This window comes from Penicillium nucicola, assembly GCF_028828085.1.
Source record: "Penicillium nucicola strain IBT 29836 chromosome Unknown utg000008l, whole genome shotgun sequence".
In the NCBI taxonomy this organism is placed as follows: domain Eukaryota; kingdom Fungi; phylum Ascomycota; class Eurotiomycetes; order Eurotiales; family Aspergillaceae; genus Penicillium; species Penicillium nucicola.
In genome coordinates this window covers 1,599,540-1,622,229 of record NW_026643132.1, presented here as the reverse complement: position 1 = coordinate 1,622,229, position 22,690 = coordinate 1,599,540, and the positions used below count along the sequence as shown (strand labels likewise).

Below are 22,690 nucleotides of genomic sequence, written 5' to 3'. Positions count from 1 at the left end.
TCCAAAAGTGTTGCAAAGGATTTGAGAAAGATAGCCACTGAAACCCTTTCAACTGGCCGGCTCTCATTGTCATGTCTGAAAAAGCTCTACAGCTGCACCATCTGGCGCCGCGTCTGGATTTGGCAAGAGCTATACTTTGCATGCACATTCACCCTCCAATGCGGCTCTCAGATCCTATCAGGAAATCGATTTCTTGATACATGCCGTCTTATATACCCAGAGTTGCAACTCTGTCCGGACCCACATGCACTGCACATGGTCAAAAGCATTCTGATAAGCAAATCTTTACTCAAACCGGGGCCGTCAAAATATCTTCCGTCCGTGTTGCTCCTTCCTACTCTGTTACTGAATGCCATAATAAACAAGCTGGAATGCACTGAGCCTCGCGATATAATTTACTCGTTTATGGCCATAGCTTCTGATGGCCCAAATTCTTACATTATACCTGACTATTCCAAGCCCCTGTTACAGGTGTATGAGGAGACTATCAGGTTTTGCAATCTTTCAATGTTTGGTGGGCCATCTCCTGTGGGTGACAGAGTGGAATGTGGGCGAATAATTGCTAAGAGGCTTGGACTTCGAATCGACGATAAGTCTATCGAGAAACTGATTGTGGAAAGTATGTGACAACTGCGACGACCTGATTTGAATTTTTTTTTTGTTTAGAAATTTCTGGATATTTTTATGTGCTTCCCATTGCGAGATGTTTTGTCGTTCTAGCAGAAGAAACAAGAGAAGAGAGCACTAGACTGCATACATTGCTAGATGAGATAGGAGGGAAGAGAGAGGAAAGAAAGAAATAGAAGCTCTCTTTCATGTTTACTGAGCTTAAGTTGTTGTCCCAAATGAATTGCAGTATTTTCATCTATGAGGTGTCTGAGAAATTACTTGGTGGCTACTTACTCAGTCATGATTATTCGGCTATTAAGCTTATCCATTGATGTGACGATAAATTATCCGAATATGGGTTGCTAGCCTACGAATAAAACTATATCATCCTATAATTATCTTATCTAGTCGTATGTCTTACTGAAGATTAAGTAAAAGGGGTAAGAATTATGTAAATGAAAGACAATAACTACGTAAGAACTGGAAGAGGTTTAGAAATTGCAGATTGATAGTGAAATTTGTAATCATCTTTGGTAGGGAATTATTTCTCTCTGTAAGGTATTCCTTCTCTGATTAACTCTCTCATCAACAAACGTCATATCCGTAGTAATCCGTAGCAAAAATTGCCAATTAGTTGCTATATCTTGAAGTCATAGACAGACGTTTCCAGAAGTCTTTTATGATTTCATGTAGTTTAGACTTTTCATGGAAATCTCTATTCCCTCGTGGTGACTTTTTGTAAGTTTGCTTTATTTATAGCTCTTATACAGTTTCTTAGCATGAGATTTTTGTATACATTCTCTCCTCTAGTCAACTTTGGTTTGCAGTCCTGCTCCAAAAAGGTACTCAAGTCTGAAGCATTGTTCAGATATCACTCTTCTTCTATCAATTCCTTTTTATATCAATCAATCAATCAATCAAAGTTCAATTAACCTGATGCAGCCTAACTAGTATCGTAATGGCTATGCAGGCGCTTCTATCCAGTTGAAGCAAGAACTTCCGTACGCCTGACAACAACGCAGAAAGAGAGCTGGTCCTCAAAAGAGAGACTGGGTACTAGCTCGACATAGATACAAATCCCATACCCAAAACATAAGAAAGACCTAGTGCCGAAGGTATCAGGTACAAAGAACGACCGTAGATGCACCATCTGCCTTTCCAACCCCCCATCTCTCTATCTCAATTCCTGCATCGCCGTAAACAGGCCCCGTCTATCCTCACTTCAGCCTCAATTGCTGTTTAGATTGGTCCTGACCGAAGAGTTTTAGTCCAATTCGGCACCGTATAGTCGAATAGCGCGCTGAGGGACGTAGTCTCTCCACCCTTAGCCGTAGGCGCAAGCATTGGTGAGTACCTAGCGTCTTCGGGACTCTGCTCCCTAACCTCTCGGTCTTCTTGGTCGTCATCGGCGTCAAACTCAGCGTGTTGGAACTAAGCAAGGAGACCGGTTCGGTGTATGAATTTGGCCACGTAGCGGGTGGCCTACGGGTTATTAACTAGCTAGTCATAATCTATGGCTTTTACCCTAGCTCCGTGGAGCTGGTTAAAAAGCCGTTTGCGGAGATCCCCGTACGTCTCACGTTAAAGTAAGACGTGTTTTGGGGTCTAAGAACCCTCTCCGTAAGGGCATCGGTCTGATTCCGATTCCTTGATCTTAAATAGGAAGTGTCGAAGCGCAATACGCATCGACCTTATTTGTATCAAGATCGAGGATCTCGGCTTTGAGAGACCTTCGTATAACCTTAATACCTTCTTATTCGGCCGAATAACCAAGCGCTTGGTCGGCTGAGTAGTCCTCTCGCTTACCCACTGCTTTTCCTACCGGTCCTAAATACGCGCTCGAACCGTACGCTTGGCAGCCGCTGCGAGCCGGATAGTGGGTTTATCCGCTCCGATCCCCTCGCCGGTCGCACCTCCCGTAAGTTGGAGAGCCGCGTATTTCGCGCTACTATCTGTAGCCTCGTTACCCGGTACACTAACGTGTGTAGGGATCTAGCGGAGGGTGATATTAGTCTAATATCGTTCTTATTATCCGGACCGAAGGGCCCGTACGTGTTCATAAATGTGTCTAAGGACGTACTGGCCCGACGGTCGCTGGGGGTTTTGGACTACCTAGATAGCAGCCTAGCTGTCTAAGAAAAGAATCACTTCTCGAGCCGTGTGTTCCTTGTTGTCTTCTCTAGTCCTTGCTAGTGCTATCTGTATCCCGCTAAGCTCCGTAGCGTATATAGTTGATTGCGCCTCCGTACTGAGATAGGCACGGTCGGAGAGTAAGGTGTCCCCGTCATATAGGTTGATGGCGGCGGCTCCGATGTGGCCTTCGAAGCCACTGCCATCGGTATATATTAGTGTTATTTGATTGGTCGTATCGGTATTGATAAGCTTCTTAATACCCTAGATTCTCTTCCGTTAGATAGTTGATTTATAGGTGGCTAATGCCGCCTCGGCGGGCTCAATGACGTAGGAGACCCGTTTTACCTAGGGGGGTATCATAAAAGCCGCCTTTTCCTCCTATATCTCCGATTTATTAAGTTTGATTGGTCCTTTCTTCTAGACTAGCGCTTCTAGGGGTGACTACCCCCCTAGGGCTCTCTCCCTCGGCTTCCTAGCCATTAATGCCGAGAGAGGATAGGCCTAGCGGGGGCCGGTAAGAATACGAATAGCGTATTCTTCGATACTTTACTTAAGTCGAAGCCTTATTAGTAGTAGAAATAGCTCAATGTCTAGCGCTGCCGCGGATATACTTTTAAAAGCTCCGCTAATCAGCACTACCGCACGCTTCTACAGTTTGACCACTTTATTCTTAAGCCTCTTTATCTCCTAGGCTAGTATGGTTCTCGCTGCCGGGTAGTACTAGGCAGAGATACCCTAGAGAGCCTAAGGGATAATAATAGCTTGGTAGAGCTTACGTATAGATATTAGTGATACGCCCTACGTGGACCTAGAGATACCTCGTAGGGCTTCTAGGCTACCTAACGCTTTGCCTATTAGCTTCTTTCGGTATACGTCGAAACTGAGATATTTGTCGAGCTAGATACCGAGATATTTAGTATATTAGGATGGCTAGATTATGACGGATTCGTGGCCAGGCATAGTCACTAGCATTAGGTCGTGGCCGTAGGGGTTATCAGGGATATCCTAGATACTCGGTAGCGGTAGGGGTAAAGGAGGTAGAGGTAGAGGAGGAGTCTATTTCTATATAGTTGTTTTCCTTTTCTACACTTTGGTTTTCCGTTTCTATTCCTATTACGTGCCTATGTCTTTGGGGTTACTAAAATAGATTAATTCGAACTTATCGGGTATAAATCTTGCCGTATAACGCCTAGCCTATTTATTAGCTCTCTCGAGAGCTTTCTTAATAAGCTAGACGTTTTCTTCGTAGCTATTTAAGATAGCCAGAATATAAGTATCATCTACCTAGCCAAATGTCTCTATAGATCCGTACCATAGCTCGAATGAATACCCCTTAATAAGAGGGGTGTTAAATAGTAGGAATAGGATCGGAGAGATCGGAGATCCTTAGGGAATACCCGTAGGCGTCGGGAATGCCTCACTAAGGTAGCTAGGGAGCCGTATTCTTATACTGCGGCTAGTGAGGAAGGCAGATACCTAGTCGGCAATCTAACTAAGGCCTATACGCCTTATATTGCTAATAAGGCGTTTATAGGACACGTTATCGTAGGCGCCGGCCACGTCTAGCAATAATATGCTTACCTTCTTACCTAGTGTTACGCACTTGCTTCCGGGTCGTCGCTATGTTAGAAGACTTGCTGGATTATACTTGCCTGGTTGCTGACTTCCAACCTCAACGATCTGTCTCTCAACCGTACCGTTGCCTAACAGGCCTTATACGGGCTAAGTCCTTTTGAGAGGGTATCGAGGAGCGATGCCAAGTAGAGCGCCGATCAAGTCTATACCGAAGTATTGGCTTAGATCGTAGTGTTGTCAAGTGATAACTAAGTTGTACGAGTCACGAAGGTTTCCAAAGGTAGACACAAGTAACAATGGATGATTGAACACGAAGAACTAAACTAGATACATGAGGTCCTATATATCCCTAGTTCTTCCTTGGTAGAATGGTAGATGGTAGACTGGTAGATGCGCCTTGGCAGGATCTACTCGTAAACCACCATACCCATCTACTACTTGCATGATCACGTGGTTAGGCTGACGTAATTCCAATATTCTTATGGGGGAGAATATGTGTTTGTGCTGAGGGGGCCGTAAGTGGCCCTATCGGCACCTAGCGTTGTGGTGTAACCTTCCTGACTGTTCGTCACGTGATCCTGGTGGGTTGGTTGATCGACTGGTCCATGACCGCCCATCAACAAGTTGCGGTCCCATACTGATTGGTGCCTGGTATGTCCGTAACACCTAGTCCCTATGCCCGGTATATTCGGTCCAAAATCAACTATATAGCGTGATCCACGGAGATACCTTTATAGTGTTACGGACATGCCAGGCACCAATCAATATGGGGCCGCAACTTGTTGATGGGCGGTCATGAACCAGTCGATCGACCGACCCACCGGATCACGTGACAAGCGAGCAGGGAGATGCGATTGGACGAACAAGGCAGGCGCCTTTTTCGGCCCTTGATTTACCATCACCTAGATTACACCACAACGCTGAGTGACGGTAAGAGAAAGGCCACTTTCGGCCCCCGACTCACCGTCTCCGTGATTACCGCAATAACCAATGACACGATCATCACGTGATCATGCAAGTAGTAGAACAGTCGACAGTCGTCGAGTAGAACAGTTCTACTGTTCTACTTTCTACTCATCTATAGGAAGAACTCGGGATATATATAGGACCTCATGTATCTAGTTTAGTTCTTCGTGTTCAATCCAACATTGTTACTTGTGTCTACTATTTAGAAACCTTTGTGACTCGTATAACTTGATTATAACTTGACAACACCACGGGAAGGCCTATATCTCGGTATAGACTAACTCGGCGCTCTACTTGGCATCGCTCCTCGATACCCTCGAAAGGACTTAGCCCGTATAAGGCCTGTTAGGCAACGGTACGGTTGAGAGACAGATCGTTGAGGTTGGAAGTCAGCAACCAGGCAAGTATAACCCAGGGAATCTTCTAACATAGCGACGACCCGGAAGCAAGTGCGTAACACAATCTTGATATCGGTTATCTAAAGTCCATAGAATGTCTCTCGGCGCTAAGGACTCGTATTAATATAAACTGCAAGAAAGCGGATCTTGTTTAATGTGGAAGAGATCTGATATAAATCAGACTGTTGCTTCGCATTTTGCCGGGCGAGGTTTGACTGCTTCTCTATCCACTTTATCTCAGTCAAGTCATTTGTGGGACCTACCTTGATCCGAGAAAGAAGCTAGTTTAGACTAAGCTGAATAACGTGGGCAAGGCATAGGATTCGGGTAATAAAAACTCTATCTAGTAACGCTTACTAAAGAGCAGTAGCCAACGTCTTGTTATTCGACGTATTATCCGTTGTTAATCCAAAGACCCTATCCGTAATTTCATGCTCTACGAGGGTTTCTAAAAGAATACCACTAAGGTTATCACCGGTATATGAACCAGAAACCGGTTTAAACCTAAGAAGCACCTCGCGATAAACCCAATCGGCGTTAATAAAATAGCCGGTAATAGCTATAAATGCCTACGAGAAAGGAGACGTCTAGCAGTCAAGCGCAATGGATATCTTAGAGCGAGGGGGTAGCGTGCGAAGGATACGCTGCTATCGATCTTTGACTATACTCCCGAGTCGGCGACGTATAGTATCGGCGGAAGGGAATGGCAAAATGGCTGGGGTAGAGCGAGCTTTGTGGAAGAGACGTTTGAATGATATATATTCGACTAGATTGAATGGCAGGCGGTTAAGGGTAAGGAACTGAAGAATATCTTCTTCCTATTCTTGGCATAAGAAGGGCGTAGCTGAACTTTCTGCCTAGGAAGTCGAATCGCTATTAATCAGTAAAACTATAGACTTATAGAGCTAGGGGCTATACTTTACCTTAGTCTATAGAACCTTTGTGATCCCCGAATTCTTCTTATTATCCGAGCGTATATATCTAGCTGTCCTAAGATACTTTATGATCGTTGATATACTATAGTACTGCACTCTGCTCCCTATACTACCTAGGCTAGTAGAATAAGGATGCTCTAAGATCTTGCCACAACGTTTGCACATAACCTTTGGTACCCTATCGATGATTTGAGCGACCTAGTGGTAACTATCCTAGACCTCTGTATAGCGTCTTAAGTCCCAATTAATCTTGCTTTTCGAGCTATATTCAGTTCCTAGCCACCAGTCTACCCATTCCGAATGAACCATCTTGTCGTAAAGAAGAAATATCTTCCTACGGTCGGAGCCAACGCGCGTAAGGGAAGAAGGGACCGGCGTAGGAGTCAGATCACCTAATCGGAGGATACGAGATTCCTAGGGTTCTTGGGTCTATATACTTACGGGGGGAGTAAGCACTTATGAATCACTAAATTCCCTATAAAATGACGATACGAAGTCTGAAAACTGGCTTTAAGACATAATGATAGATTAGTATTAAGTTAAATGATCAAGTAAGGGAGGAATCAGAGATCATGAATATATTAGAAACTTGTTAGTGAATTTAGTAGTTGATAGATCAAACGAACTATACCCGGCTAGATGACTATACTCCTCCGATTGGCCTATTAAGCTCATGATATATAGGTCTGACCTAGTAACCCAGCAATAACCCAGTCAAAAACCAGCAAATACCCAATTCCCACCCCAGTTTTATGTAGATCCTTCAAAATATTTCATCCTATAGGGACTCCAAAGGGCTAAGACTAGGCATTTCGACACACAGTATGGTTTAAATGTCAATTCCACGATGTAAAGATAAATAAGAGAACCTACTTGATCATTTGATCAATTAATATTATCCACAAATGAAGAAATGATTACATCTTTTGTACTCTTAACATCTATAAGAAAATACATACTAGGTTTAAATATATTGAACATATATTTCTACAACTTCAGCAGGGTAGATCTTCCCAAACACCTATGTACTATACTCTATATGAAATATAGCATCTTGAGGAGTTTTTGATAGTGAAAGAGATAGATTCATGCTATTTATATAGAGATTTCTTAAGATTTCAAGCGGCTTCTTGGTGAGAAGAGTAGAATTCTTGGGTATGAAGCAAAACATGAAAAAAAAACGGTATTCTATTTAGATAACTAAGCAGGTTTATGCCAGGATTTATGCCAAAGTTGGGTCCAACTGGGTTATTGTTGGGTTTACTGGGGCCCCAGTACTGGGTCCGGGTTGGGTCCGGGTTATGAGGTTTCGACCCAACCCAGTGCTGGGTTGGGTTCTGGGTTGAAGGATTCGACCCAGTACTGGGTTCTGCGGAAGTCTATTCTTAACGAATTCTAGTATCACGGGCTAGACCTTACCGTCGTTTTTGACGAAGCTTAGAATCATCTAGGCATCGTGGTTAATTGCTAGTACGCGTTCGGAGGTGTTGTTTTCATACGCAGAGTTTTCTCGGACCCCCCTAATAGGGCAGGCCACTAGCTCCCGGGCGCAACCATGGTCGTACGGGTATCAAACCGGTGCCAAAAGATACGCAAGGGAGTTAGATATAACTTGCAATTGATTCGGTGGCCGTAGATGGCCTGGTGGTGGCGCAGGTTCAAAAATAAGATTCGCGCTTAGATATGTGTTTTTCTTCCTTTTTATATATTCTTTCATATTCTTGTCCTATTTTTATGGATATGATCTGATTTCATCTTTCTCTGGTTAGTATTCATATACTGATAACTACTATGATAGGGGAACTGCTTACTGCATGAAGTAGCGGTCTATGAGTAATTCAGCATTTGTGATGTATTTGAGGCCTCTCTACGCACAGTAGAGCAAGACAGACACAAGTTCTCTTCTGATCCACCCCCATGTGCTCTCCTTTCCTTTAGTCCTACTACCCCTAGTGGCCGACCTGTTCGCAGCGGACAGGTAGAGTCGGGATCCCCTGTAGGATCCCCCCTTCACTGCGTATTTTAAGTGATAGTAAGTCGGTAATCCCTATAGATAGCTTAACGAGGTATTTCTTGAGGTCTTGATATATTGAGATTCAAGCAAGGTAAAACCACGTTAGACTACGTCCTAAATATCATTAATGTCGCCCATGGTATAACGAAGCTATTACTAAGCCTCAATTTGAGACTATTCGGTATAGTTTAAGGTTCAACCTGATCGTTTAATGGGACTAGTTATATCCATTTATTATAATGGTAGATTCAAATACTTTCAATAATAAGGGGGTGTATTAAAAATCATAGCTCCTAGCTATAGCCTATACTTTGAATCGGCTAATAGCCGGCTACCATGCTTGATTTATTATCTAGGAATCGGACAAGTTAAGGTTTAGCTTAAGGTTTTCTAGCAGATATAAGGTTCAGTATACCCTCTGGACTTGAACATTCGCATTTTTCCTTCTATGATCATCCATTATATAGGAAATAACAGTTACAATTCCCCTGTGGATATTGTGACTGCTAACATAATATACCCGAAAGCATATTTTTGGGTTCCCAGGCTATCAATAGCCTTCTCTTGCTGACTTTTGTAAAGGCAGGATAAAATTGAAGTACTTGTCAGGTGGGATGAAGCGCATATACAAAGATATGTATACAATGGCTGGCGCTTACGCCTCTCAAATATGGTCATTTCTTGCTTCCTGGGCTTCAACCACTTCCCCACCTTGGGTTCCCAAATTCAGAAATGGCAAAAGTAATATCGAGGCCCCAGCCAGTCCAGCTGCAAACCAGTATGTCCCCAAGTAAGGTCTGATCGGGCTTTCAGATTGGCCATCTGACATGGACTCGTAAATGGTGGTCGTAATACCCAGACCGAGAGCAGTGCAAAGTTTCGTGATGGCGTTGAAGATGCTCCCGGCCAAGGACTGATCCAAGGAAGAAAATGAAGACATTACGTACATCTGCGCTCACTGACTTCAGCATTCAGGATTGATAGCCATTGTGGAGGTAGTCTTACATTTGCTATGTTGAATTGAATATCTGCACCGATAACCATTAAAACCATGGGGGGAAGTAAAAGCCCCAGTAAGAGCTATTATCGTCCGTGAAACTCATAATGAGAAAAGATGTCGTGTAAGCCAAGGAGGCAATGATCATCAATAGCTTGCTGCTAACTTTGTGTAATATCAGTCCGCATATGACGTTGACAAAAAGACCATTGATGGCCAATGGTAACAGTCGAACTGTAATCTCGAGTGAGGAAAGCTTCTGAACTCTCTGCATATACAAAGCCATCCAAAATTGAGAGGCGGCAAATCCAGTGTATCCAAGTGACAAAGTTGCCACAAGCTAGGAAGAGTCAGTCAAAACGCCACAGGCAGTTAGGGCAGAGGGTGTGCTTGCTAAGGAGAAAGTTCGATTTTTCCACACGTGTAAAGGCATTAGAGGTATAGAGTAAATGGACTGCCACCACAGAAAAATAGAGATGAGAGCGATGCCTAGAATGAGAAGGCTTAGGACGTAGGGTTCTCTCCAGCCACGTGGTGCGTCTCCCGCCAAACTGCTGGAATCAACAAATTGAAAAATATACGATTCATTTCCATGATTAAAAACTCACGATAATGATGCTGATAGAAATGCAATTCCAGTCACAGAAAGGAGCATGCCGAGAGGATCACATCTTTTCCAAAAATTCCCTAGCGACAAATGGACGAGAATGGGGTCACCAGGCATTGTCCATATTGCGAGGACGGTGAAAGCAGCATACAGAACAGACAAGGTCCAGAATGATACTCTCCAATTGGCAACTTCAGCAGCAATACCCGAGATGAGCATTCCCCCCACGAATCCAAGAGGATTTCCAGCGCTGAAGCACGCAAACGCTCGGTTCTTCCTTTTAGAAGGCTTTTCATAAATGGTTCCCAAAGTTCCAACCGCTGGAGGTACTGCGACTGCAGCAAATAAACCTAAAATACCCGAAAATATGTCCATAAAGACTGGGGATTTCGCAAAGCCAGAGACTAATAATGCTGCCGAAAACCCGGCCAAGGCTGTCGTAAATATTCTCTTTCGACCAAAGACATCGGCAATTTTTCCACAGGGTAGGAGAAACGCTCCACTGGTAAGCCTGTTGCGGAGTTTAATATCCTATCGCCAAGTAAAACTGGGAGACTAGGTTACTTACGCCATTCCGGCACTGATCCAAGTAATTTCGGTCGAGCTCATATCGAGTTCATGCCCAATAGACGCCGTGATTACTGTGACTAGACCTGTAAAGAATGATGTTTGGCCTACGGCCATGGTCGCAGTCAATACGAAAAGGCATTCCTGAAAGATGTTGTGGAAGTAGATGGTCGGTTCACAGTCTTCGGTGACTTCTTCTCCTCGGAACCCCAAATCTTCAGCATCATTGTGCATGGTGATTTGTAGTTGCAGTCGTCCGCACACGCCGCAGGTAGTCTTGATCAGGATAAATTTTGGTGGGTATTATTCTCTATTCCATTCATCGATAGGCATGATATGATGATGACTGTGATGAAGACCCGTTTCTCCTTGCATATCCAACTTCCACTTTACCTGCGGATGCGCACTTCGTAAGCGATCTTTACTATGAAAAATGTGCCCAAGAATGTCCCCCTGCCAAGCAAAGCAAGGTATAATGGTAGTTGCAAGAGCAGCAAAGGATTCAGTGTCTGGAATTCGCCAAAGGTCAGCTGAACATACTTACGTACACGTCACATATACACCTGGACGTTTCTTAGGTAGCACCATCGATCAAGCAAGGAGATCTGACCAAATACTGTGCATTTTATGTAGTACGTGCATAATGTTATCCATGAGATCCTATCATAGAAAGGCCATGCTTGATACCGCTATTACGTTCTTAGATTGCGCTCCACTCCCCTTGATTTCCCGAATCGCTGAAGGGTCTGACTATTTTTCGCTCATGCGAAGCTTTGACCGTCAATTTCATATCCGATTCGAATCAAGGGCTTAAAGCGTTCATCGAGACTGATAAGTATACCAGTGAACCTTTCGATCCACACGTCCCGGCCTAAGATTCATTTGCAATTCAATATATCGCGATGTCTAGCCTGGGTTCTATCTTTTTCCCACTTGGTCTCTTGGTCAGCGGCTACTACAGCTACCAATGCCAGACCAGACCAGTACCGTTGGCAAAAAATGTCAAAGCTAGTGACACCCTCAGCCGACTGGGGATCATGCGATTTTGGTCATTGTACCGGCTTTATATATTTTTTTGGGCTTCTCTCCATGCGCTTCTCGCCGCGCTCTACTCGTCCCAGCGGCAACCATCATTTATTCCGAGGGATCATGTCAGTCAAACGCTCTTCACCTGGAATTGGTATACCACTACCCTAATGCTTCTCATCGTGGTCTCCGGCAAGATTCGCATATCCGCATATTCTCAGCTGGGCTCAAACTTCACATATAATCTGAGTACTCCGAGTCAATTGGTCACGACTGGCATCTATGGTTACGTTCGGCATCCGTCGTACTCATCCCATGCGGTAAACAACATAGCAATGACTTTTTTGTTTATGCGGCCCGATGGAGCTGTTGCTTGCTTTTGGCCAAGTGTCTTGCTCAAAATCCCGTATCTGGCAGTCATTCACTTCATTTTGAACTTGATCTTGGTTCCAATATGTGCTTCCATACGAGTGCCGGAGGAGGAGAAGCTTCTGCGTGAAACATTCAAAGATTCCTGGGATGCCTATTCTGTTCGGACTAAGAGATTTATACCCTGTGTGTTTTGAGTTTCATGGTGATGCAGGCTTTGGTCCATGCACAATCACGTTCTTTTGACAAGATACTTTCTCTAGACTAGAATTGTTGCTACGATTCAAATAGCGCGTGTATTTTATGATAGCAGAAAGCTGAACAGACACTCTAAAATCCGGTAAAAAAGCTGTAGCTGATATATACAGAGAGAAGATAAAAGTAGTAGCTTAAGCTGGTTATCTAAAAAAATTCAGCCCAACGCGTGAAACATTCACATATATTTGTCTACTCTAACAAAAATAGTTTTGTGAAAGCAGTTATAGTAAGCTTTAAGTGAACATACGAGGTTGATAGCAAATTGGGGGGCATACAATGATGCGTTCATAGGTTTCCCCTGGATGCCTGTTCCTGCTCAAAGGCTGTGAACAGGCTCTTGAAATTCCCTGCCCCAAAACCATCGAAGTTTTCCCTCTGGATGATTTCAATGAACACAGTCGGGCGGTCCAACACATGCTTGGCAAAAATTTGCAACAGGTAGCCACCTTCGTCAAAGTCTACCAAGATGTTCGACTTTTGAAGAATGTTGAGCTGCTCTGCTACCTTGGCATGTTTCCCTTGCAGTCGTTGGCGCAGGGTAACATAGTATGACTCTGGAACTTTTAAAAAGTGTACACCTCGTTTCGCAAGATGGTTGACCGTTTCAACGATATCTTTGGTGCTAAAGGCGATATGTTGACAGCCAGCTCCATTGTAATAGTCGACGAATCTGATAAATCTCACAAATGAATGGATGGTTCTAGGATTGTGAGATAGATGAGACTCACTCTTCGATTTGTGACTTTTTCTTGCCCACTGCCGGCTCGTTCAGGGGCATCTTGATCACTTCATTTGGCGATGCCACAACGACAGAACGCATCGCCGAGTATTCCGAGCACATCTCCCTATCGTCGACTGTCCAATACCGACGGAAATCTAGTGCTTGTTCATAACTGATATCAAGTCAGTTTTTTCCCGTTTCATTTTTACATGGGGAACTGTTGCGGTGTATACATACAATTTGACGGTCGTCTCCAGTCCACCCCATGGCTGATTGCCTACGCAGTGATCGATATCAATAAACTCCACCGCCGGTAGTATATCATTCACTGGATCTGATAGCGTAACTGGACGAAATCCTGGTTGAAAAACCCCTTTGTACCGACTGCGATCAATGAGAGAATGGGTGGTATCGCCGTAAGTGCCGATTATGGCGCAGCAGACCTCACCAAGGTCAGGTTCTACTAGCACCCGGGGGCTTTGAATGGACTTAGCACCGTTTGCAACAGCATACTGCCAAACTTGATGGACGTTGCTAACCCCAAAAGCAATGTCCTTGACTCCATCCCCATGCTTTGTCAAATGAGTGTGGATTTCCCTGAGAAGTTGATCATCCTCCTTAGATGCCCTCGCATCTTTGGTGTCTCCAAGGCCACGAATAGGTGCCATGAACAGCATTACTGCGCTGCCATTCGATAGTACATACGCGGATATCAAATGTGAGCCAGTTTCGGGCCCGCGATAGGCGATCACTTGAAATCCGAAGCGGGTAACGAAAAATGATGAAGCTTGAAGAGCGTTCCCCACATACCAAGTGATTGAGTCAAACCCAGTATAGTTTGGGTTGAGAGCAACGAGGTCAGTGAGCGTCATATCGAAGACGATGAAATTCAATGGTCTGCTCTCACAAGGATAATCACTAAAGTAAGTAAGAAAACTGATTGCACAATGGCATGTTTATTATACCTCAACGCCGCTGTGACATACAGTGCGTGGAAAGAAGATGATGAACTTTACATGTAAACCGATCAACCCTTGCCTTCGGGCCTTCTAGATTTTGTAACAAACCTGTTTAATATACAACATTGTGTCATAGTTTCGGCACCATCTCTTATCTTGCAACCCAATTACTGAAGAATGACATGCATTACACGCTCCACCTAAGAGATGCAAGGAGCTCACTATAACCGGAAACACATCCTTTCGGAGCATGAGGTCACTAGCAAGGGTAGAAGCGGTGTGCAGTGGCTGGATTCTTCTTGAAGGAAGCTCTTAGAATGAAGATTCCAGCGGGCCGTGATCCCACCAAGCTCAAAATTTTCAAATATCAATTTTCTGTGGTCCATTTATTCGAGGTCAATACATCTCGTAAATGGAATTCAGGGATAAAATGGCTGAAAATTATGATATTGTCGTCATTGGGGCAGGTCCAACAGGCCTGATGTTTACAGCGTGCATGTTGCGCCTGGGTAAATATAAGATCAAACACATCGATGATCGAGCCGAGCCCACAAAAACCGGCCGCGCAGATGGTATTCAGCCGCGGACTCTGGATATATTGCAAAACTTGGGATTGAAACGAAATATTATGTCTGAGAATCCTGGTAGAATATATGAAACCGCATTCTGGAACCCAATGGGCCAAAGCCAGGAGTCGATCGAGAGAACGAGCACATGGAGGAGCTTCCCAGAATCGATTGATACAAGGTATCCATTCTCCACTATACTGCACCAGGGGCGCATTGAGAGCATCTTTCTAGATGATCTTAAGCAAAAGGGGCTGAAGGTTGATCGACCATGGTCGATTGACAGCTTTGGGGATAGCAAGGATACACAATATCCCATTGAGGTGCGGTTGGTTGATGCCCATGGAACACAACGTTCCAGCATCAAAACCAAGTATATCTTTGGTGCCGATGGAGCAAGAAGCATGGTCCGTGAGAAACTTGGGATTGAAATGAAGGAAAGACCCTCTCCTCAGCAAATGTGGAGTGTGATCGATGGTGTCGTCAAGACAAATTTCCCAGACATACTGGTAATTGATCATTTCCATCTCTTTCGAATGGCTCAAAACTGAGATTGTTCGCTAATCGGCTTTAGATGAAATGTACCGTGCATTCTTCCAGTGGTTCAGCGATGATCATTCCTCATGGGCAAAATGTAGTGAGAATTTACGTTCAAATTTTCCCGCCTCTTGAAGAGCCGCGTATGTCATCTACCGTGACTCAAATCAAGCAAGCAGCCCAGCAGATCTTTAGACCTTACTGGATGGAATGGGAAAGAGTGGACTGGTATTCGTCTTACCATATTGGCCAAGCAGTAGCCAGCAAATACTCCATGAATGAGCAAATCTTCATTGGTGGCGATGCATGCCACACCCACAGTGTAAGCACACAGCCCTTCTCTTCATTGACGCAGCCTCAAGTTAAGAAATTTAGCCCAAAGCTGGCCAGGGGATGAATTATGGAATGGCAGATGCCCATAACTTGGCGTGGAAACTACACCTTGTGGAGTGTGCCTTTCTCGACCGACGCATACTACAAACCTATGAGGGAGAGCGCAAATTAGTCGCAAATGCGCTGATCAATTTTGATGCCGGGTATGCAGATCTCTTTTGTGAGCAGTCTCCATGCTCGAACGGAGAAGAAAAAAGCGAATTAAATAATCGAAGGATGGATTTTATCAACAAACACAAATCTACCCTGACTCTTGTTAGTGGATACGGTGTCCGCTATCCAAACAACATCTTGAACTGGGGACCCAGATATCCTGAAAATTCGACTATGTCCGTGTTCAGTCCACCAGGAATCAAACTCGCACCGGGATCTATTTTCCCTCATGCAACAGTGACACGCGTCATTGATGCGCATGTCACTTACCTTGAGCAAGATATCCCCTTCAATGGCAGCTATCGTATCTACATTTTTGCTGGAGAACCAGCTCGAACACGACAAGCGATGCTAGATTTCGCTCGGGGATTTGAAGAATCCCCGTTTTTCTCGCGATTTCGACATCCAGCCATTGACGCTTCATTTGATGGCCGGCATAATCCTCACTCTCCGTTCTTCTCTTTCTGTATTGTTTTCAATGCCTTCAGAGAATCTATTGACATTTCAACGGCGCTTCCAGAGTTTTTTTCTCAGTGCAGATATCATGTCTACGCGGACGATGAACTGTATGGAAAATACTCTGCGTTGAAAGGCTCTGTGCATGCTAAGATGGGGGTTGACCCGCAGCTTGGAGGATTGGTGGTTGTGCGCCCAGATGGCTACGTTGGTTGTACTTTGTCATTGATGGAAGGGTCCGCAATCAGTCGAGGACTTGCAGAGTACTTCCAAGAAGGGGCGGGCGAATAATTCACAATTAGAGGCTTATATTTTGGCTTGGCTAACGGATGGTTGGTCGAAATTCCGTTAACTTGAATCGACTGACAAGTTAGCAAGTTCCTTTTTGCCTTGCGTATGAGTATACTAAATTGAAAGCTGTTTAAATACCGAATATAACTGCGCTATCACACCTACACTCCTAAACGTCCTATAAAATCCGATGGGTCTTTGTGAAAAGCTTAGCAATAGTCTGGAGAAAGGAAAGATAGAAAAGAGGCTACTCTGGATGTCTCATCCGATGTAACTAACTTAACTTAACAATGGCACCTTGTTCCTCAGGCCGAAAGGTCTCGTCCGTTTGGACCATTTTCCCCCTTCCCCGTCGTCATTTCAACTTTGGGGGCCATTGTGGATTTTTTTTTAATACCCCTTGATATTCTCGGCATTGGAGATAAACCTAATCCAAAGAATATATTACCAGTGCGCTAATGCTGTTGGGTGTGCCAAGATCTTTCGAAACTGTAAAAATGCCCTAATTTAGCGTACTTGGTCCGTAGCTCGGCGCTCAGCTCAAATTTCATCCCAGTCAATGTCTGGGAACCTTGAAAATTTTACCGGCCATCAGTTAGGGAAAAGATCCATTGAAAGATATCCATCTCAAAGCCAAGAACTGAGGGTGGATTACACAATCTAAACGAATTCCAGCGAGACAATTATATAAAAGAATCAATCCTATTTTTTGGGCATAAATAATGGAGCAACATAGAGACTTGTTGAAATGACTCGTGAAGATAGTTTCTAGGCAGACATGGATATTTTTCAGATGAAGATTATTGTGACAATATGTAGTCAAAGAGGGTTACGTTTTTCATCGAACAGGCAAGATGGCCGAGTTGGTCTAAGGCGTCAGGTTAAGGTCCACCTTAACTCCCACTGTTTCGGCAGTTTCCTGATCTACGTTTGTAGGCGTGGGTTCGAATCCCACTCTTGTCATTTCTTTTTTGCATCTTGATATTTTTCATGTTGATGAATTTATGCTTTCAAAAAGCCAATTGATTTTTGCTCACCATCCACTCCTTAACTTGATATTTCTAACCGTTCAAGTCTTCATTAACATCCCACATCAACGACCGACGCATTCAATGCTGACTTCCGAAATACATCGCATATCAACCAACATATAACAGGTATATATTCAGCTACCATACATGTTAATTTATAATTGAGCCTATGTATGTAAAAAGTTATCGCTGTCTTCCTAGTGAGGTCAGCTGACTACATTCCAATTCCATCCCCACTTATCCGCCGCGTTTGCACTTGTCAACTTTCAACGAGATTCCATGTTATAGATGTGGGATGGCATCGAGGTCAAGACCCTGGTAGGTTTCTTTCAATCCTGACTTTAAACATAAGTACTAGTTTGTTGATTAGGTTTACCCAGTGATGCTTGCCGGAGTACGCTACCAAACAATACATATTATGGTTGTTCATGTCTGACTGTTTTATTTGATAGGCAATCACTTGAAATGTAAACTCTCACACTTCGACTTGGACAAATCACGTTAAAGCCATTCTCACAAACGTATAGGTGACGATAACACTCCGAAATGTTCGAGATGTCAGAAGTCCGGACGAGATTGTATCCGCCAAAAAGCGAAGCGCCAATTCTATAACCACTCAACCGTCGCAGCGTCACGAGACAAAGGTCAATCTATACAATGACGCAACAGCCCCTTTAGACCTAACTTTCATTAGGAGCTACCGTTTTCCAATACATCGACGAGACTCCCAAATTCACAGGAACCCAAACAGAGAATCTATCTCAACCTACTACCGGAGAGGGCTCCACGGCGGTGAACTCCAATATATTATCATCAAGCATGGAGAATGATCACGATAAACCATCCCAATATGTTGTTAATCAACCGAGCTTATCAAGCAGATTGAGTCCTATTGTACGTTACATTAGTCCACTGTCCATCTCGTCACATCTGAGTTCTGAAAAGCACTAACTCAACGTCCAATAGCACTTACCAAACTTACAGCGGGACTCTCAAAGTATAATCACTCCACAAGTAAGCCTAGGTGAGGCGTTCCTACTGAGGTACTTTGTCGAAGAGCTCGCCAAATGGGTAATATTGACCACACGAATGCTCTCATTACACTAGAACTAATGAGTCTGTAGTTCGATCTATGTGACCCCGAACGACATTTTGGTTTGATCATTCCTCAGCGAACACGAACATGTGCACCTCTTTTGAATGCTATATTATCTGCATCGGCAAGGCATTTCACCACTCTATCGATAACCCGACAAAAAGAAATGATAGTCAAATTGAGTCTGGAACAGGACTTGATCATAAGTGAAGAGGCAGTATTGGATTATCACAGTCGATGCATTGCTCATCTACGACTACTCGCTGGTGAATCCGACGCAATTATGGATGAGAATTTGTTGGCAGCAGTTGTGATCCTTCGGTTTTATGAAGAGCTTGACAGTACGTGATATACTTCATACTTTGACTTTGTGTTATGAAAGCTTAACCTGCTATCCTAGACCCATTTGCCTTTGACTTTTCCACCGACACAGCCGTCCGAGGACTCCAAGTCTTCATCGAAGCCCAAGCTCCCTTAGCACTCTCATCAACAGGAGTTCGCTCTGCTGCATTCTGGGTTGGGTTTCGTCAAGAATTTCATATGGCCTTTTCCCAACAGCGACCCTTTCGTTTACCACTTGGAATCTGTGAAAGCTATCTTTCCGGGGACATTGCACCGGATCATGTTCTGGTAAACAGGCTGCTTATAATATGCGCCCACATTGTTCAATATTGCTACGATGAACAAGCCCAGCAAAGTTCCGTACGTTTTGAAGAACTGGTACGTCTTTACAACCAGTGGCTTGATAACAGACCTGTATCTTTCCTCCCAATATTCTCTGCAGAGCCCAATAAGGAGAAATGCGAGATATTTCCACGCAGGTGGTACTTGGACGACTGTCATATAGTCGCCGAGCAGAATATTGGTCTCATCAATATTTTGCTGACGGCTTACGATCCAACTATTGTCCGAGTGGGCCCAGGACAGCGAAGTGCTGTGGCCTCTTTGGATTCTCGGCTCAGGTCAATTGTTTTGGAAATTTGTGGTATAGCATTGTCAAATCGTCAATCCCCGACTGCATTCCTTGCTGCTTGTATTGCAATTACTATATGTGGGGACCGATTTTCTGATCTAACAGAGCAGAAAGCTTTGATGGATGTTGTGGTTCATACTATTCGAGATATCAATTACTGGCCGCCTACCAGTACCGAAGCCAAGTTGAAAACGATTTGGGGGTGGAAATAATCACTGCCAGTTGGAAAGTATTCGGCTTTGCAAGTTTTTTTAATATACAAATTACATACCTCGGGTCAAGTATAAGCGTCTAAGCATTAGAAATTTTCACGTTGAACCATAAAATTAAATATTGGCACATCTAGACGCTCATCTCAATAAAGAATTCTGTGAAATCAACAAGTGAGGATAGATTGAATACAATGCTTCGCGGGGTTAATATACTACACACATCCCACCAATCACAGCCCCCATTGATAGCGGAAATTCTGACTCATCCCGATATTGGAGAGGGGCAACAGAAAGAAATTCATTTCTCCAACCACATAGAGTGAGTACTGGCTGTTGTCTCTTGCAATTGCCTGGAAATTCAGATATACTAATCGAATTATTGTTAGACTTCACCATAAACCGCACAACATGGCGACCGAAGCAGCCCCTCCAGCCATCAATGATTTGAGCCTTGCCGAAAAGGCCCCGGAGACCAAGGCCGTCGGTCAAATCGTGACGCCCTTTGATGTCTCCGGTGGTGTCGATGAGTCTGGAAAACTCCTGCCTGTCGACTATGAGAAGCTCACCCGCGAGTTTGGCGCCACACCCATTAACGCTGCGCTATTGGAGCGTTTTGAGAAGGTTACCGGACACCGGCCACACCGTTTCATGCGCCGCGGTATTGTGTTCAGTCACCGTGACTTGACCAAGATCCTCGATCGCCATGAGAAGGGCGAGCCATTCTTCCTCTACACTGGCCGTGGACCTAGCAGTGACAGCATGCACGTGGGACACACAGTGCCATTCGAATTCACCAAGTATGAGCGCCTCACCAGTTGAAGGAAATAGGGAGAAGCTAATGAATTCAAATAGGTGGCTCCAGGATGTATTTGACTGCCCCCTCGTGATCATGATGACCGACGACGAAAAGTACATGCACTCCCAGAAGATCGATATTGAAGACTCCAAGCGATACACAAAGGCGAACGCGAAGGACATCATTGCTGTTGGTTTCGACATGAAGAAGACTTTCATTTTCAGCGACTTCGAGTTCATTGGCGGCGCTTTCTACGAGAACATGTGCAGGATGGCCAAGAGAATCACCATCAACCAGGTTAAGGGCACCTTCGGCTTCAACGACAGCAACAACATTGGCGAGTTCCACTTTTGTGCCACTCAGTCTGCCTCAGCGTTTGCTACCAGTTTCCCTCATATCTTCGGCACCGAGACCAAGAAGGTCGCTTCCATTCCCTGCTTGATTCCCTGCGCCATTGATCAGGACCCTTATTTCCGCCAATGCCGTGAACACGCCGAGAAGATGAAGTACAAGAAGCCCTCTCTGATCCACTCGATCTTCCTTCCCGCCCTCCAGGGTCCTGGATCAAAGATGTCTGCCAGTATTGACAGCTCTGCTATCTTCATGAACGACACCCCAAACAAGATCAAGAACAAGATCAACAAGCACGCTTTCTCCGGTGGCCAAGATACTGCTGAGAAGCAGCGCGAGCTGGGTGGAAACAGCAAGGTCGACGTTCCCTTCCAGTACTTGACCTTCTTCCTGGAAGACGATCAGGCGCTGGAGAAGATCCGGAGCGACTACGAGAGTGGCGAGATGATGACAGGCGAGATCAAGCAAAAGTGTATCGCCGAGATTCAGCAGTACGTCCAAGGGTTCCAGGATCGTCGCGCCCAGGTCACGGATGAGATCATGGCTGAGTACATGCGTCCTCGTCCTTTGGAGTGGAAGGGTAACCCCAGCCCGATCGTGGTTGAGAAGGCCAAGAAATAAATCTGGGTGGCATTGAGCGGAGCATTCGGTTGCGAAAAGATAAATGTGATTTCATAGCCTTTCATAAATTTACCGATACCTTTCAATATCGATAGTAGTCATGCACTCATAATCTGCGGCAAGGACCTGTTGTCCAGCTATGTCAACACCACTTGGCCTTGCATAAAACCCCTTACCCCGTTGCTCAACCAACACAGCTCCCCATCCACAAGCTCGTTACGTCTGATAATTTGTTCCACACAGAACCCTCGAGACATGGCATATCTCCGCGTTGTGCCTGCATTACCGCCGCTGCTTAATGGAGGTGTGATCCACATGTGATCCCGTTGGAAATACACCGTAGTGATGCTGCCCTCCATGATCTCGTTGTTGGGGTTCACAAGCAGAACTTCGGATGTTTCTGCTGGTGATTTGATCCCGGCCCTGAGTCGGGCAGCTGTGTAGTCATCTCGTGCGGTGGTTTTGTGAGTTGTAAAGCCCGAAGGAACGATGCATTCTGTATCAACGTAAACCTTCCACACAGGCACTGTTGGGGCTGTGTGTAAAGTGGGAATGAGCAAACCCATGAGGTCGATTGCTGCTGTTGGGTTCACATCCACTGTGCAGTTTCCATTGTTGTTTACTACGATTCGAAGTCTCCACGGTTTGCTTCGGTTTGGGATTGACGCGTCGAGAAATAGCTCAAAACTTTTGAGATCCTGTTGCAACCATGCTAGTGCCTTTTCCATCTGAAAATGACGCGCTGCTGCTATCAAACGGTCCTGGTGGTAGGCGAGGAGGTAATAGGGCGAGTGATGGGGTGTGGGATAGCATTGTGCAAAGCGACAGGCCACGTCTGGCAGATCTGTATCAAAGCGTACAGAAGAGAAGATCTCGAAAGGAGGTTTCTTGCTTGAAGAAGCGCTGGTCATGATGACAACTTGATTTCTTAGAAATCAACACGATCATAGTTGTCAAGTTTAAAAAAAAAGTGCCCGGAGCAATGACGCCAGCCCGTTCGCTCCGGTTGTGGAGAAATCGGATGCGTGATTGGCCGGTGCGGGTTGATGGAACTCTCGACTTTTCGTCAAGCTTCATCAC

At 44.7% G+C, this 22,690-nt stretch overlaps 6 protein-coding genes across 6 annotated transcripts; 2 read left to right on the top strand and 4 right to left on the bottom strand.

Moving 5' to 3' along the window:
- Nucleotides 1-2,436: 2,436 nt before the first annotated feature.
- Nucleotides 2,437-2,945, bottom strand: N7511_008098 (uncharacterized protein; the record flags this gene model as incomplete). Its single annotated transcript, XM_057130475.1, has 2 exons — nt 2,437-2,601; nt 2,859-2,945. 2 exons carry the CDS (start codon nt 2,943-2,945, stop codon nt 2,437-2,439), a joined length of 252 nt encoding a protein of 83 aa, XP_056982258.1.
- Nucleotides 2,946-9,673: 6,728 nt separating this feature from the next.
- On the bottom strand, nt 9,674-11,035 carry N7511_008097 (MFS multidrug transporter; the record flags this gene model as incomplete). Its single annotated transcript, XM_057130474.1, has 4 exons — nt 9,674-9,967; nt 9,989-10,181; nt 10,236-10,745; nt 10,803-11,035. 4 exons carry the CDS (start codon nt 11,033-11,035, stop codon nt 9,674-9,676), a joined length of 1,230 nt encoding a protein of 409 aa, XP_056982257.1.
- A 1,704-nt stretch (nt 11,036-12,739) lies between these two features.
- On the bottom strand, nt 12,740-14,047 carry N7511_008096 (4-hydroxyphenylpyruvate dioxygenase family protein; the record flags this gene model as incomplete). The annotated part of the gene is made up of 3 exons (XM_057130473.1): nt 12,740-13,124; nt 13,183-13,347; nt 13,413-14,047. The coding sequence occupies 3 exons, from the start codon at nt 14,045-14,047 to the stop codon at nt 12,740-12,742; spliced, it is 1,185 nt and encodes a 394-aa protein (XP_056982256.1).
- Nucleotides 14,048-14,564: 517 nt separating this feature from the next.
- On the top strand, nt 14,565-16,530 carry N7511_008095 (phenol 2-monooxygenase; the record flags this gene model as incomplete). The annotated part of the gene is made up of 3 exons (XM_057130472.1): nt 14,565-15,209; nt 15,275-15,559; nt 15,613-16,530. 3 exons carry the CDS (start codon nt 14,565-14,567, stop codon nt 16,528-16,530), a joined length of 1,848 nt encoding a protein of 615 aa, XP_056982255.1.
- Nucleotides 16,531-20,250: 3,720 nt separating this feature from the next.
- N7511_008094 (tryptophan--tRNA ligase WRS1) lies at nt 20,251-21,610 on the top strand (the record flags this gene model as incomplete). Its single annotated transcript, XM_057130471.1, has 2 exons — nt 20,251-20,639; nt 20,695-21,610. 2 exons carry the CDS (start codon nt 20,251-20,253, stop codon nt 21,608-21,610), a joined length of 1,305 nt encoding a protein of 434 aa, XP_056982254.1.
- Nucleotides 21,611-21,747: 137 nt separating this feature from the next.
- On the bottom strand, nt 21,748-22,521 carry N7511_008093 (aminotransferase class IV; the record flags this gene model as incomplete). Its single annotated transcript, XM_057130470.1, has 1 exon — nt 21,748-22,521. One exon carries the CDS (start codon nt 22,519-22,521, stop codon nt 21,748-21,750), a length of 774 nt encoding a protein of 257 aa, XP_056982253.1.
- Between the last annotated feature and the right edge of the window lie 169 nt (nt 22,522-22,690).